The sequence below is a fragment of the Salmo salar genome, chromosome ssa04 (assembly GCF_905237065.1).
Source record: "Salmo salar chromosome ssa04, Ssal_v3.1, whole genome shotgun sequence".
Lineage (NCBI taxonomy): Eukaryota > Metazoa > Chordata > Actinopteri > Salmoniformes > Salmonidae > Salmo > Salmo salar.
The window spans coordinates 71141838-71157279 of NC_059445.1; the positions used below are offsets into that span (position 1 = coordinate 71141838).

The window sequence follows — 15442 nt, forward strand, 5'->3', positions numbered from 1 at the left end:
ATGTACAATTCTGGCAAATTAATTACGGTCTTTGTTAGGAAGAAATGGTCTTCACACTGTTCGCAACGAGCCAGGCGGCCCAAACTGCTGCATATACCCTGACTCTGCTTGCACGGAATGCAAGAGAAGTGACACAATTTCCCTAGTTAAAAGAATTTCATGTTAGCAGGCAATATTAACTAAATATGCAGGTTTAAAAAATATACTTGTCTATTGATTTTAAGAAAGGCATTGATGTTTATGGTTAGGGACACATGGGTGCCACGACATGTGCTTGTTAAATCACCCGTTTGGCGAAGTAGGCTATGATTCAATGATAAATTAACAGGCACCGCATCAATTATATACAACGCAGGACAAGCTAGATAAACTAGTAATATCATCAACAATGTGTAGTTAACTAGTGATTATGTTAAGATTGATTGATTTGTTTTTTATAAGATAAGTTTAACGCTAGCTAGCACCTTACCTTGGGTCCTTGCTGCACTCGCATAACAGGTAGTCAGCCTGCCACGCAGTCGGCCTTTCCGATTAATCGGTCGACCTCTAGCATACTCATGTGGGTGATTTAAAAGATGAACAAGGTCCACACTCCAGTCCAATGGGTGGCTGTAATGCACCTTTAAAGTTGGTGCATTACATTTGATGGGGATAGACAAAATCAACACTCGCACGATGACGCACGTGCGGAGCCGGTTTGGTAAGCATATTAGTAATTTTGTCAACATTTGGACGCTGAAAGTAACATTAGCTAGCCATCAGCAAGCCGCAGACTAGGCTAGCAACAGCTGGCCCATGGCACTTTCCAGAAAGAGCATTGGGTTGTGGATTTTGTAATTGATTTGAGCGCCAACAGAGTTTCAAATCTTTTTTCAAAAGGTTTTTTCCCAAGCTTATTACAGTAAAGAAATAAAAAGTGGTGTTCACGTATTAGCGTTATTTAACATTGTAAATCGTAGGACTTAGTCGTTTTGAGTGTAGAATGATGGAAGATCAGGCAACAGAGGCTTCAAGGTTCTCTGGAAGAATCCGATAAAAAGGCATGCGGTCAGACTGCTCCCAACTCAAAGCAACCATGCGTCTATCCAGTATAAATGGACAATAAGTGTACCAACTAACCATGTAAGACAATGGTTAAGGAATTAATAGTTTTTGAAAGATTCTTCTTTCCTATTCTTTTCTCCAGACCTCCATCAGCTCTGTCTCCCAGAAGAGGTCCCCTCTGAACAGCAGCAGTGGAGCCCCAGTCTGAAGCAGGAGAATCCAGAGCCCACACAAATTAAAGAGGAACATGAGGAACTCTGGACCAGTCAGGGGGGAGAGCAGCTTAAAGAGCTAGAGTCTGATACCAAAGAATTCATATTTACTCCTGCTTCTGTCGAAAATCAGGGCCCACCTCAGCCCTCACATCTTTTCCAAATGCAAATTGTGGAGTCCCCTACCAGTACAACTAAAGGGATCAAGATGAAACCAAGTCACATTGGTGAAAACCCTTGTCTTGTTTGTGGCAAATGTTTCAACTGTAAATCTGCTCTGGAAAGGCATATGAGGGCCCATACTGGGGAGAAACCTTATTGCTGCAGTGAATGTGGCAAATGCTTTAGTCAGATCGGACATCTGACAGTGCATATGAGGGGACACACAGGGGAGAAACCGTTTAGGTGTAATATTTGTGGCAAACTGTTTTATTGGGAATCTGATCTGAAAAGGCATAAGAGGACCCATACCGGGGAGAAACCTTATGGCTGCAATGAATGTGGCAAATGCTTCCGTCAGATCGGACATCTGACTGTGCATATGAGGCGACACTCAGGGGAGAAACCACACAAGTGTCCTCTGTGCAGAAAATGTTTTACCACAGCATTTCAATTAAGATTACATACAGCAAGTCATACAGGGGAGAAACGCTATTGCTGTCAATATTGTGGTAAATGCTTCAACCAGAAAATAAGTCTGACTAAACATTTGAGTGCACACACAGGGGAGAAATTACAGTAGTGCAAGGAATGTGGCAAATCCTTCAGGAAGAAGGGAACTCTGAGCAACCATATGAGGCATCACACACAGAAGCCAATAATGCAGCAACTTTTTCAACCTGAGTGGAAAACTGACATTTAGATTTTTCACACTGGAGAGAAACAATATACAGTGGATATAAAAAAAGTATTCACTCCTTTTGACTTTTTCAGATTGTTTTGTTATAATGTAGGGTTGAAATGCTGGCCTGCCGCCCCATTTGTTGCCATTTGTTCCATTGTTTACGTTTGTTCTTGGTGTCTGTTTCTTTTATGGTATGCACGCTGTACAATGTAAGCTCACCACTTTGCTGTAATCAGATAACTGGACATGTATTTATTTCCTTAATGAAATAATCTTTCCTTTTTTCTCTCTGATGATGTTAAATGACCATGCTGAAATATATTCAAGCTGTGAAAGTGTAAGGACATTTTCTGAGTGATTTATAATAATCAATAAATGTACCGTACCATATTAAACATTAAGGAATACATTTTTTGTGAAAGATAATTTTCCTATCCTCCTCTGTAGACCTCAAGCAGGTCTCTCTCCCAGTCTCTGCAGAGGATGTTCCCCCTTAGCATCAGCACTGTGAGCAGGAATGAAGCAGGACTCAGACCCCACACAGATTAAAGAGGAACATGAAGATTTCTGGACCAATGAGGCGGGCAGAAGAGCAGCTGGAAGGGCTGAAGTCTCATACCAAAGAGTTCATATTCACTCCTGCCTGTGTGAAAAGTAAATGTGATCAGGAGGATCGAAAACCTCAGCCCTCAGATATGAATCAAATCCAAATTGGTTAATATCTTTATCCCACCAACACAACTGAAGAGTTTAACAGAACCAGATGGAGACTGCAATGGTGTTTCAGAATGTAGCCGTGTGTGAAATTTAATTTATTTTTTATTTTATTTAACCAGGTAGGCAAGTTGAGAACAACTTCTCATTTACAACTGCGACCTGGCCAAGATAAAGCAAAGCAGTTCGACACATATAACAACACAGAGTTACACATGGAGTAAACCAAACATACAGTCAATAATACAGTAGAAAAATAAGTCTATATACAATGTGAGCAAATGAGGTGAGATAAGGGAGGTAAGGCAATGGTAGATTTGACAGTAGATGAGTGTGCAAAGTAGAAATACTGGGGTGCAAAGGAGCTAAATAAATAAATAAATACAGTAGGGTAAGAGGTAGCTGTTTGGGCTATTTATAGATGGGCTATGTACAGGTGCAGTGATCTGTGAGCTGCTCTGACAGCTGGTGCTTAAAGCTAGATTTGTGGTGGTCCAGATTTTGCAGCTCTTTCAGAACATCAGCTATCTGGATTTGGGAGAAGGAGAAATGGGGAAGGCTTGGGCGAGTAGCTGTGGGGGGGTGCAGTGCTGTTGACCGGGGTAGGGGTGGCCAGGTGGAAAGCATGGCCAGCCGTAGTAAAATGCTTATTGAAATTCTCAATTATAGTGGATTTATCGGTGGTGACAAAGTTTCCTATCCTCAGTGCAGTGGGCAGCTGGGAGAAGGTGCTCTTATTCTCCATGGACTTTACAATGTCCCAGAACTTTTTTGAGTTTGTGTTGCAGGAAGCAAATTTCTGTTTGAAAAAGCTAGCCTTGGCTTTTCTTACTGCCTGTGTATATTGGTGTCTAACTTCCCTAAAAAGTTGCATTTCACGGGGGCTGTTCGATGCTAATGCAGAATGCCACAGGATGTTTTTGTGTTGGTTAAGGGCAGTCAGGTCTGGAGAGAACCAAGGGCTATATCTGTTCCTGGTTCTAAATGTCTTGAATGGGGCATGCTTATTTAAGATGGTGAGGAAGGCATTTAAAAAAAATAACCAAGCATCTTCTACTGACGGGATGAGGTCGACATCCTTCCAGGATACCAGGGCCAGGTCGATTAGAAAGGCCTGCTCGTTGAAGTGTTTCAGGGAGCGTTTGACAGTGATGAGTGGAGGTCGTTTGACCGCTGACCCATTACAGATGCAGGCAATGAGGTAGTGATCGCTGAGATCTTGGTTGAAAACAGCAGAGGTGTATTTAGAGAGCAAGTTGGTTAGGATGATATCTATGAGGGTGCCCGTGTTTACGGCATTGGGGTTGTACCTGGTAGGTTCATTGATAATTTGTGTGAGATTGAGGGCATCAAGCTTAGATTGTAGGATGGCCAGGGTGTTAAGTATGTCACAGTTTAGGTCACCTAGCAGCACGAACTCTGAAGATAGATGGGGGGCAATCCGTTCACATATGGTATCCAGAGCACAGCTGGGGGCAGAGGGTGGTCTATAGCAGGCGGCAACGGTGAGAGACTTGTTTTTAGAGAGGTGGATTTTTAAAAGTAGAAGTTGAAATTGTTTGGGTGCAGACCTGGACAGTAGGACAGATCTCTGCAGGCTATCTCTGCAGTAGATTGCAACACCGCCCCCTTTGGCCGTTCTATCTTGTCTGAAAATGTTGTAGTTAGGGATGGAGATTTCAGAGTTATTGGGGGTCTTCCTAAGCCAGGATTCAGACACAGCTAAGACATCCGGGTTGGCAGAGTGTGCTAAAGCAGTCAATAAAACATACTTAGGGAGGAGGCTTCTAATGTTAACATGCATGAAACCAAGGCTTTTACGATTACAGAAGTCATCAAAAGAGAGCGCCTGGGGAATCGGAGTGGAGCTAGGCACTGCAGGGCCTGTATTCACCTCTACATAGCCAGAGGAACAGAGGAGGAGTAGGATAAGGGTACGGCTAAAAACCATGAGAATTGGACGACTTGTGAAATTAAATGACTTGTGTCTGAAATCTGGAAAGTCACATTTGTGACCCTCCTCGTGTGGTAAATGTTTCAAATGGAACTCTTATGGAAAGTCATACAAGGGCCCATACTGGGGAGAAACCTTACTGATGCAGTGAATGTGGCAAATGCTTCAGTCACAACTTGCATAATATGAGGGAACACACAAGTGAACAACAGTTCAATGTTCATGTTTGTGGCAAACGTTTCGATTGGTAATCTGATCTGAAAAGGTGTATGAAGGGGCACACGGGAGAGACCATACAGATGCTCTTCGTGTAGAAAATAATCAAGGCATCCCAATTAAAAATCCCATGGTCATTCACACACAGGAGAAAACAACGTGTGTGTGTGTGTGTGTGTGTGTGTGTGTGTGTGTGTGTGTGTGTGTGTGTGTGTGTGTGTGTGTGTGTGTTCTGGTAACAATCTAGAGACTAGGGAAAAACTGTCAGTGCAAGGAATGTGGCAAATCCTTCAGGCAGAGGAGTAGCCTGATATGGCATATGAGGAATCGCACAGGAGCAGTTAATGCAGCAAGTACTTCACCCGGCGTGGAAAACGGACATTTTATGATTCACACCGAGGTTGCGAGGCGTATGTATTTACAGATGTCCTCAAACGTAACCGGCATCCAACCGTCTTAGTGTTCTGGGACAGACAATGTGTACATTGTAAAACAAATGTATGTTTTAATAAAGTTTAACATCCTTCTTGGATATTTTTTGGGGGGCATTTTGTTTTTAAACTCAGCAAAAAAAGAAATATTCTCTCACTGTCAACTGTGTTTATTTTCAGCAAACTTAACATGTGTAAATATGTGTATGAACATAAGATTCAACAACTGAGATAAACTGAACAAATTCCACAGACGTGACTAACAGAAATTGAATAATGTGTCCCTGAACAAAGGGGGGTCAAAATCAAAAGTAACAGTCAGTATCTGGTGTGGCCACCAGCTGCATTAAGTACTGCAGTGCGTCTCCTCCTCATGGACTGCACCAGATTTTCCAGTTCTTGCTGTGAGATGTTACCCCACTCTTCCACTAATGCACCTGAAAGTTCCCAGACATTCTGGGGGGAATGGCCCTAGCCCTCACCCTCCGATCCAACGGGTCCCAGACTTGCTCAATGGGATTGAGATCGCTGGCCATAGCAGAACACTGACAATCACACACAGAATGAGCAGTATGGTTGGTGGCATTGTCATGCTGGAGGGTCATGTCAGGATGAGCCTGCAGGAAGGGTACCACATGAGGGAGGAGGATGTCTTCCCTGTTACGCACAGCGTTGAGGTTGCCTGCAATGACAACAAGCTCAGTCTGATGATGCTGTGACACACCGCCCCAGACCATGACGGACCCTCCACCTCCAAATCGATCCTGCTCCAGAATACAGACCTCGGTGTAACGCTCATTCCTTTGACGATAAACACGAATCCGACCATCACCCCTGGTGAGACAAAACCGCGACTCGTCAGTGAAGAGCACTTTTTGCCAGTCCTGTCTGGTCCAGCGATGGTGGGTTTGTGCCCATAGACGACGTTGTTGCCGGTGATGTCTGGTGAGGACCTGCCTTACAACAGGCCTACAAGCCTTCAGTCCAGCCTCTCTCAGCCTATTGCGGACAGTCTGAGCCCTGATGGAGGGATTGTGCATTCCTGGTGTAACTCGGGCAGTTGTTTTTGCCATCCTGTACCTGTCCCGCAGGTGTGATGTTCGGATGTAGCGATCCTGTGCAGGTGTTATTACACATGGTCTACCACTGTGAGGACGATAAGCTGTCCGTCCTGTCTTCCTGTAGCTCTGCTTAGGCGTCTCACAGTATGGACATTGCAATGTATTGCCCTGGCCACATCTGCAGTCCTCATGCCTCCTTGCAGCATGACTAAGGCACGTTCATGCAGATGAGCAGGGACCTTGGGCATCTTTCTTTTGGTGTTTTTCAGAGTCAGTAGAAAGGCCTCTTTAGTGTCCTAAGTTTTCATAACTGTGACCTTAATTGCCTACTGTCTGTAAGCTGTTAGTGTCTTAACGACCGTTCCACAGGTGCTTGTTCATTAATTGTTTATGGTTCTTTGAACATGCATGGGAAACAGTGTTTAAACCCTTTACAATGAAGGTCTGTGAAGTTATTTGGATTTTTACAAATTATCTTTGAAAGACAGGGTCCTGAAAAAGGAACATTTCTTTTTCTGTTGAGTTTATATAAATAATGGGTGGGCCTGGCTCCCAAGTGGGTGGGCATATTCCCTCCCAGGCCCACCTACTAGGGAGCCAGGCCCAGTTTTTCCCCACAAAAGGGCTTTATTACAGACTGAAATACTTATTTTGTTATGTTACAGCCTTATTCTAAAATTGATTAAAATTGCTTTTTTCCCCCTCATCAATCTACACACAATACCCCATAATGACAAAGCAAAAACAGGTTTTTATTACAAATAAAAACCAGAAAAATTACGTTTACATAAGTATTCAGACCCTATACTCAGTACTTTGTTGAAGCACCTTTGGCAGCGATTACAGCCTCGAGTCTTCTTGGGTATGAAGCTTGGCATACCTGTATTTGGGGAGTTTCTCCCATTGTTCTCTCCAGATCCTCTCAAGCTCTGTCAGGTTGGATGGGGAGCGTCGCTGCACAGCTATTTTCAGGTCTCTCCAGAGATGTTTGATTGGGTCCGGGCTCTGGCTGGGCCACTTAAGGACATTCAGAGACTTGTCCAGAAGCCACTCCTGTGTCGTCTTGTCTGTTTGCTTAGGGTCATTTCTTGTTGGAAGGTGAACCTTCGCCCCAGTCTGAGGTCCTGAGCGCTCTGGAGCAGATTTTCATCAAGGATCTCTCTGTACGTTTCTCCGTTCATCTTTCCCTCCTGACTTGTCTCCCAATCCCTGCCGCTGAAAAACATCCCCACAGCATGATGCTGCCACCACCATGCTTCGCTGTAGGGATGGTGCCAGGTTTCCTCCAAACGTGACGCTTGTCATTCAGGCCAAAGAGTTCAATCTGGGTTTCATCAGACCAGAGAATCTTGTTTCTCATGGTCTGAATCCTTTAGGTGCCTTTTGGCAAACCCCAAGTGGGCTGTCATATGGCTGCTGTCTGGCCACCCTACCATAAAGGCCTGATTGGTGGAGTGCTGCAGAGATGGTTGTCCTTCTGGAAGGTTCTGCCATCTCCACAGAGGAACTCTGGAGCTCTGTCAGAGTCACCATCGTGTTCTTGGTCGTCTCCCTGACTAAGGCCCTTCTCCCCCGATTGCTCAGTTTGGCCGGGCGGCCAGCTCTAGAAAGAATCTCGGTGGTTCCAAACATCTTCCATTTAAGAATGATGGAGGCCACTGTTCTTGGGGACCTTCAATGCTGCAGAAATGTTTTGGTACCCTTCCCCAGATCTGTGCCTCGACACAATCCTGTCTCGGAGCTCTAAGGACAATTCCTTTAACCTCATGGCTTGGTTTTTGCTCTGACATGCACTGCCAACTATCGGACCCTATATAGACAGGTGTGTCCCTTTCCAAATCATGTCCAATCAATTGAATTTACCACAGGTGGACTCCAATCAAGTTGTAGAAACATCTCAAGGATGATCAATGGAAACAGGATACACCTAAACTCAATTTCGAGTCTCATAACAAAGAGTCTGAATACTTATGTAAATAAGGTATTTCTCTTTTTTATTTTTAATTCATGTGCAACAATGTCTTAACCTGTTTTAGAATTTGTCATTATGGGGTATTGTGTGTAGATTGATGAGGGAGAATAAGTATTTAATCAATTTTAGAATAGAATAAGGCTGTAACATAACAAAATATGGAAAAAGTCAAGGGGTCTGAATACTTTCGAATGCACTGTATATATTTTGTTGCCTTAGTATAACCATAGGCCATAGGGTCCCATTAATTCTGAAAATATGTAAAAAAAATAAAAAAAATGGTAAGATTCTTAATTCCCTATCCTTCTCTCCAGACCTCCAGCAGCTCTCTTTCCAAGTCTCTGAAGAGGAGCTTCCAACTGAGCAGCAACACTGTGAGCAGGAGTGCAACCCCAGTCTGGGGCAGGAGGACCCAGAGCCCACGCAGATTAAAGAGGAACAGGAGGACCTCTGGACCAGTCAAGGGGAACAGCTGCTTGAAAGACTGGATTCTGATAACAAAGAGTTCATATTCACTCCTGCCTCTGGGAAAAATCAGGAACCACCTCAGCCCTCTCATCTTTTCCAAATCCGAATTGTGGATTCACCCACCAACACAACTGAGATAAAAACAGAACCTGATGGAGACGGCTACAGAGTATCAGATAAAACATTTACTTGTCAAATTTGTGGCAAATGTTTCAAGCGGAACTGGGATCTTAAGAGGCATATGAAGAACAAGATTCATATGAGAAAGGTGCTTATGGTTTCTCACAATACGGAGAAACCATACAGGTGTCATGTTTGTGGCAAAAGGTTCAATTGGGAATCTTTTCTGAAAAGGCATATGAGGACCCATACAGGGGAGAAACCTTATTTCTGCAATGAATGTGGGAAATGCTACGGTCAAATTGGACACCTGCGAGTGCATATGAGGAATCATACAGGGGAAAGACCATATAGATGTTCTTTTTGCAAAAAAGGCTTTACCACATCATTCCAGTTAAAACAACATAATTGTCCTCCAAATGTTGGGAAATAAGAGATTTTAAAGATATAGGGTTGAAAGGATAAAAGAAAAACGTATTTTACCGAATCATGGCGCTCTCTAGATATCTGCAAATTCCCATAGGAACACAGCCATTTTAAAAGTGCAGGGCTTGGGTCATGCCTTCATTTTTTGTCTTACAGGAATGAAAAAGAAGTCTCTACCTATGTTTCAAGCGGAACTGGGATCTTAAGAGGCATATGATGTAAATGGTGTAAATGTAAATACACATATATATATATATATATTACACACACACAATAGTATGTGGACACTAGTTCAAATTAGTGGATTCGGCTATTTCAGCACACAGCCATGCAATCTTCATAGACAAACATTGGCAGTAGAATGGCCCTACTGAAGAGCTCAGTGACTTTCAACGTGGCACCGTCATAGGATGCCACCTTTCAAACAAGTCAGTTTGTCAAATTTCTGCCCTGCTAGAGCTTCCCCGGTCATCTGTAAGTGCTGTTATTGTATTATTGGCCGCGACGTGGTAAACCACACAAGCTCACAGAAAGATACCGTCGAGTGCTGAAGGTAAAAATTGTCTGTCCTCAGTTACAACACTCACTACTGAGTTCCAAACTGCCTCTGGAAGCAACATCAACACAATAACTGTTAGTTGGGAGCTTCATGAAATGGGATTCCATGGCTGAGCAGCCGCACACAAGCCAAAGATCACCATGCGCAATGCCAAGCGTCGGCTGGAGTGGTGTAAAGCTCGCCGCCATTGGTCTCTGGAGCAGTGGAAACACGTTCTCTGGAGTGATGAATCACGCTTCACCATCTGGCAGTCCGACGGACGAATCTGGGTTTGGCGGATGCCAGGAGAACGCTACCTGCCCTAATGCATAGTGCTAACTGTAAAGTTTGGTGGAGAATGAATAATGGGCTGTGGCTATTTTTTATGGTTTGGGCTAGACACCTTCATTCCAGTGAAGGAAGATCTTAACTCTACAGCATACAATGACATTCTAGATGATTCTGTTCCAACTTTGTGGCAACAGTTTGGGGAAGGCCCTTTCCTGTTTCAGCATGACAATGCCCCCGTGCACAAAGCGAGGTCCATATAGAAATGGTTTGTTGAGATCGGTGAGGAAGAACTTGACTGCCTGGCACAGAACCCTGACCTCAACCCCATCGAACACCTTTAGGATGAATTGGAACGCCGACTGCGAGCCAGGCCTAATCGCCCAACATCCGTGTCCGACCTCACTAATGCTTGTGGCTGAATGGAAGCAAGTCCAGGCAGCAATGTTCCAACATCTAGTGGAAAGCCTTCCCAGAAGAGTGGAGGCTGTTATAGCAGCAAAGAGGGGACCAACTCCTTATTAATGCCCATGATTTTGGAATGAGATGTTCAACGAGCAAGTGTCCACATACTTTTGGTCATGTTGTGTATATCTCCTGATTCCCAGTTCATCCACAAGATAGCAGTAGAAGATCACATGACTTCTCATAGCTACATGAAACCAGTTGCATCTGGTTTGGGTAGTGAGTCACTGTGCCAAAATGGCTGAACTGATATTAAAGCTTACCATCCCAAAATTACTTTAGCAATGGGGGCTTTCAAGTTATGGAATTTCTATTTTATTTGAAATAAGACAGAGAGCTGAGGAAACTTCAAACTTATTTTCCCATTCACCCTTTCCATGCATACTAAATGTTTGCATATTGCCCAGCCCTTATTTGGTCCAGAGGGAGGAAGCATGACAATGTCATTTGTGAGAAATATGTCAGAGAATAGGAAGGACATACCACTCTAGTCTCTGGCCCTTCGAATCGGTATGATGTGACGAATGTACATTTTCTGAAGGCCTCATTTGTTGTTTTTGAAGATATATTAAGGATTTCTTAGCAGTCTCCAGCAACTTTCTACATTCAATTTAGTTTGTAGACAAAGTTGTAATTTGTATTGAGAAATGAAATGTGTCGATCTAATACATTACCCCACCGCGGCATTCTAGAACATGGCATTTGTGGAACATTATATTTTGCTGTGTGTTAAAATTACCATTGAATCTGCCATTTTAAACCTGGGGATAATCACTGTCCCAGTAATTCCCATCAAAATTGATCATAAGTTTGTGTCTGTTTCCTTCATGCAAACTCCATTATCCACTATTAAGTTGTGAGGCGGATGTTATGTTCAGTATCCAACAATCACACAGGATTCCCTAAAAACATGCCACTTCGATACAGCTACGATCGGAAGGGACTTTTCATAGCAGTTTAGGAGAGCATTTTACCTAACACTTTTATTAACCTAATTCTCCTAACCTGCTACGTTAATTCTCCTAACCTGCTACTTAAGTTCTCCTAACCTGCGACGAAATACTCACTTGCAGTCGTAGATGTTTTAATTTTTTTATTTTTTTTATTTCACCTGTATTTAACCAGGTAGGCTAGTCGAGAACAAGTTCTCATTTACAACTGCGACCTGGCCAAGATAAAGCATAGCAATTCAACAACACAGAGTTACACATGGAATAAACAAAACATACAGTTAATAATACAGTAGAACAAAAGAAAACAAAAAGTCTATATACAGTGAGTGCAAATGAGGTGAGTTAAGGCAATAAATAGGCCATGGTGGCGAAGTAATTATAATATAGCAATTAAACACTGGAATGGTAGATGTGCAGAAGATGAATGTGCAAGTACAGATACTGGGGTGCAAAGGAGCAAGATAAATAAATACAGTATGGGGATGAGGTAGGTAGATAGATGGCCTGTTTACAGATGGGCTATGGACAGGTGCAGTGAGCTGTGAGCTGCTCTGACAGCTGGTGCTTAAAGCTAGTGAGGGAGATATGAGTCTCCAGCTTCAGAGATTTTTGCAGTTCGTTTCAGTCATTGGCAGCAGAGAACTAGAAGGAAAGACGACCAAAGGAGGAATTTGCTTTGGGGGTGACCAGTGAGATATACCTGCAGGAGCGCGTGCTACGAGTGGGTGCTGCTATGGTGACCAGAGAGCTGAGATAAGGTGGGGCTTTACCTAGCAGAGACTTATAGATAACCTGTAGCCAGTGGAATTGGCGACGAGTATGAAGCGAGGGCCAACCAACAAGAGCGTACAGGTCGCAATGGTGGGTAGTGCATGGGGCTTTGGTGACAAAACGGATGGCACTGTGATAGACTGCATCCAGTTTGTTGAGTAGAGTGTTGGAGGCTATTGTATAGATGACATCACCGAAGTCGAGGATCAGTAGGATGGTCAGTTTTACGAGGGTATGTTTGGCAGCACGAGTGAAGGATGCTTTGTTGCAATATAGGAAGCCGATTCTAGATTTAATTTTGGATTGGAGATGCTTAATGTAAGTCTGGAAGGAGAGTTTACAGTCTAACCAGACACCCAGGTATTTGTAGTTGTCCACGTATTCTAAGTCAGAGCCGTCCAGAGTAGTGATGCTGGACGGGCGAGCAGGTGTGGGCAGTGATCGATTGAATAGCATGCATTTAGCTGTACTTGTGTTTATGAGCAGTTGGAGGCCACGGAAGGAGAGTTGAATGGCATTGAAGCTCGTCTGGAGGTTAGTTAACACAGTGTCCAAAGAGGGGCCAGAAGTATACAGAATGGTGTCATCTGCGTAGAGGTGGATCAGAGAATCACCAGCAGCAAGAACAACATCATTGATGTATACAGAGAAGAGAGTCGGCCCTCCGATTTGACACACTGAACTCTGTCAGAGAAGTAGTTGGTAAACCAGGCGAGGCAATCATTTGAGAAACCAAGGCTGTCGAGTCTGCCAATAAGAATGTGGTGATTGACAGAGTCGAAAGCCTTGGCCAGGTCGATGAATACGGCTGCACAGTAATGTCTCTTATTGATGGCGGTTATGATGTCGTTTAGGACCTTGAGCGTGGCTGAGGTGCACCCATGACCAGCTCTGAAACCAGATTGCGTAGCGGAGAAGGTACGGTGGGATTCGAAATGGTCAGTAATCTGTTTGTTAACTTGGCTTTCGAAGACCTTAGAAAGACAAGGTAGGATAGATATAGGTCTGTAGCAGTTTGGGTCTAGAGTGTCACCCCCTTTGAAGAGGGGGATGACCGCGGCAACTTTCCAATCTTTGGGAATCTCAGACGATACGAAAGAGAGGTTGAACAGGCTAGTAATCGGGGTTGCAACAATTTTGGCAGATAATTTTAGAAAGAGAGGGTACAGATTGTCTAGCCCGGCTGATTTGTATGGGTCCAGATTTTGCAGCTCTTTCAGAACATCAGCTATCTGGATTTGGGTGAAGGAGAAATGGTGGGGGCTTTGGCGGGTTGCTGTGGAGGGTGCCGGGCAGTTGACCGGGGTAGGGGTAGCCAGGTGGAAAGCATGGCCAGCCTTAGAGAAATGCTTATTGAAATGCTCAATTATAGTGGATTTATCGGTGGTAACAGTGTTTCCTAGCCTCAGAGCAGTAGGCAGCTGGGAGGAGGTGCTCTTATTCTCCATGGACTTTACAGTGTCCCAGAACTTTTTTGAGTTTGTACTACAGGATGCAAATTTCTGTTTGAAAAGGCTAGCCTTAGCTTTTATAACTGCTTGTGTATATTTGTTCCTAACTTCCCTGAAAAGTTGCATATCACGGGGGCTATTCGATGCTAATGCAGAACGCCACAGGATGTTTTTGTGCTGGTGAAGGGCAGACAGGTCTGGAGAGAACCAAGGACTATATCTATTCCTAGTTCTACATTTTTTGAGCGGGGCATGCTTATTTAAGATGGTGAGGAAGGCACTTTTAAAGAATAGCCAGGCATCATCTACTTACGGGATGAGGTCAATGTCATTCCAGGATACCCAGGCCAGGTCGATTAGAAAGGCCTGCTCGCAGAAGTGTTTTAGGGAGCGTTTGACAGTGATGAGGGGTGGTCGTTTGGTCGCAGTCCCATTACGGGTGCAGGCAATGAGGCAGTGATCGCTGAGATCTTGGTTGAAAACAGCAGAGGTGTATTTGGTGGGTGAGTTTGTTAGGATGACATCTATGAGGTTCATTGATAATTTGTGTGAGATTGAGGGCATCAAGCTTAGATTGTAGGATGGCCGGGGTGTTATGCATGTCCCAGTTCAGGTCACCTAGTAGCACGAGCTCAGAAGATCGATGGGGGGCAATCAATTCACATATGGTATCGAGGGCACAGCTGGGGGCAGAGGGAGGTCTATAGCAAGCGGCAACAGTGACTTGTTTCTGGAAAGGTGAATTTTTAGAAGTAGAAGCTAGAATTGTTTGGGTACAGACTTGGATAGTAATACAGAACTCTGCATGCTATATTTGCAGTATATTGCAACACCGCCCCCTTTGGCAGTTCTATCTTGGCGGAAAATGTTATAGTTAGCGATGGAGATTTTAGGGTTTTTGGTGGTTTTCCTAAGCCAGGATTCAGACACGGCTAAGACATCCGGGTTGGCAGAGTGTGCTAAAGCTGTGAGTAAAACAAACTTAGGGAGTAGACTTTTAATGTTAACATGCATGAAACCAAGGCTTTTACGGTTACAGAAGTCAACAAATGAGAGCACCTGGGGAGTGGGAGTGGAGGTAGGCACTGCAGGACCTCCACATCACCAGAGGAACAGAGGAGAAGTAGGATGAGGGTAGGGCTAAAGGCTATACGAACTGGCCGTCTAGCACGTTCGGAACAGAGAGTAAAAGGAGCAGGTTTCTGGGCACGATAGCATAGATTCAAGGAATAGTGTACAGACAAAGGTAAGGTAGGATGTGAGTACATTGGAGGTAAACCTAGGCATTGAGTAATAATGAGAGAGATATAGTCTCTAGAGACGTTTAAACCAGGTGATGTCATCGCATATATAGGAGGTGGAACAACATGGTTGGTTAAGGCATATTGAGCAGGGCTAGAGGCTCTACAGTGAAATAAGACAGTAATCACTAACCAGGACAGTAATGGATGAGGCATATTGATATTAGAGAGAGGCATGCGTAGCCAAGTGAACATATGGGTCCAGTGAGTGGT

At 44.0% G+C, this 15442-nt stretch overlaps 1 protein-coding gene across 1 annotated transcript in view; it reads left to right on the top strand.

Moving 5' to 3' along the window:
- The window catches only part of LOC106603771 (zinc finger protein 525), a 31771-nt gene extending 29262 nt beyond the window's left edge, over positions 1 to 2509 (top strand). Inside the window, exon 2 of the mRNA XM_014197831.2 lies at positions 1187 to 2509. Within this exon, the coding sequence (XP_014053306.1) occupies positions 1187 to 1998 (812 nt within the window). The 3' untranslated portion in view covers positions 1999 to 2509. The remainder of the gene's footprint in view (positions 1 to 1186) is intronic.
- The last annotated feature ends 12933 nt before the right edge of the window (positions 2510 to 15442 follow it).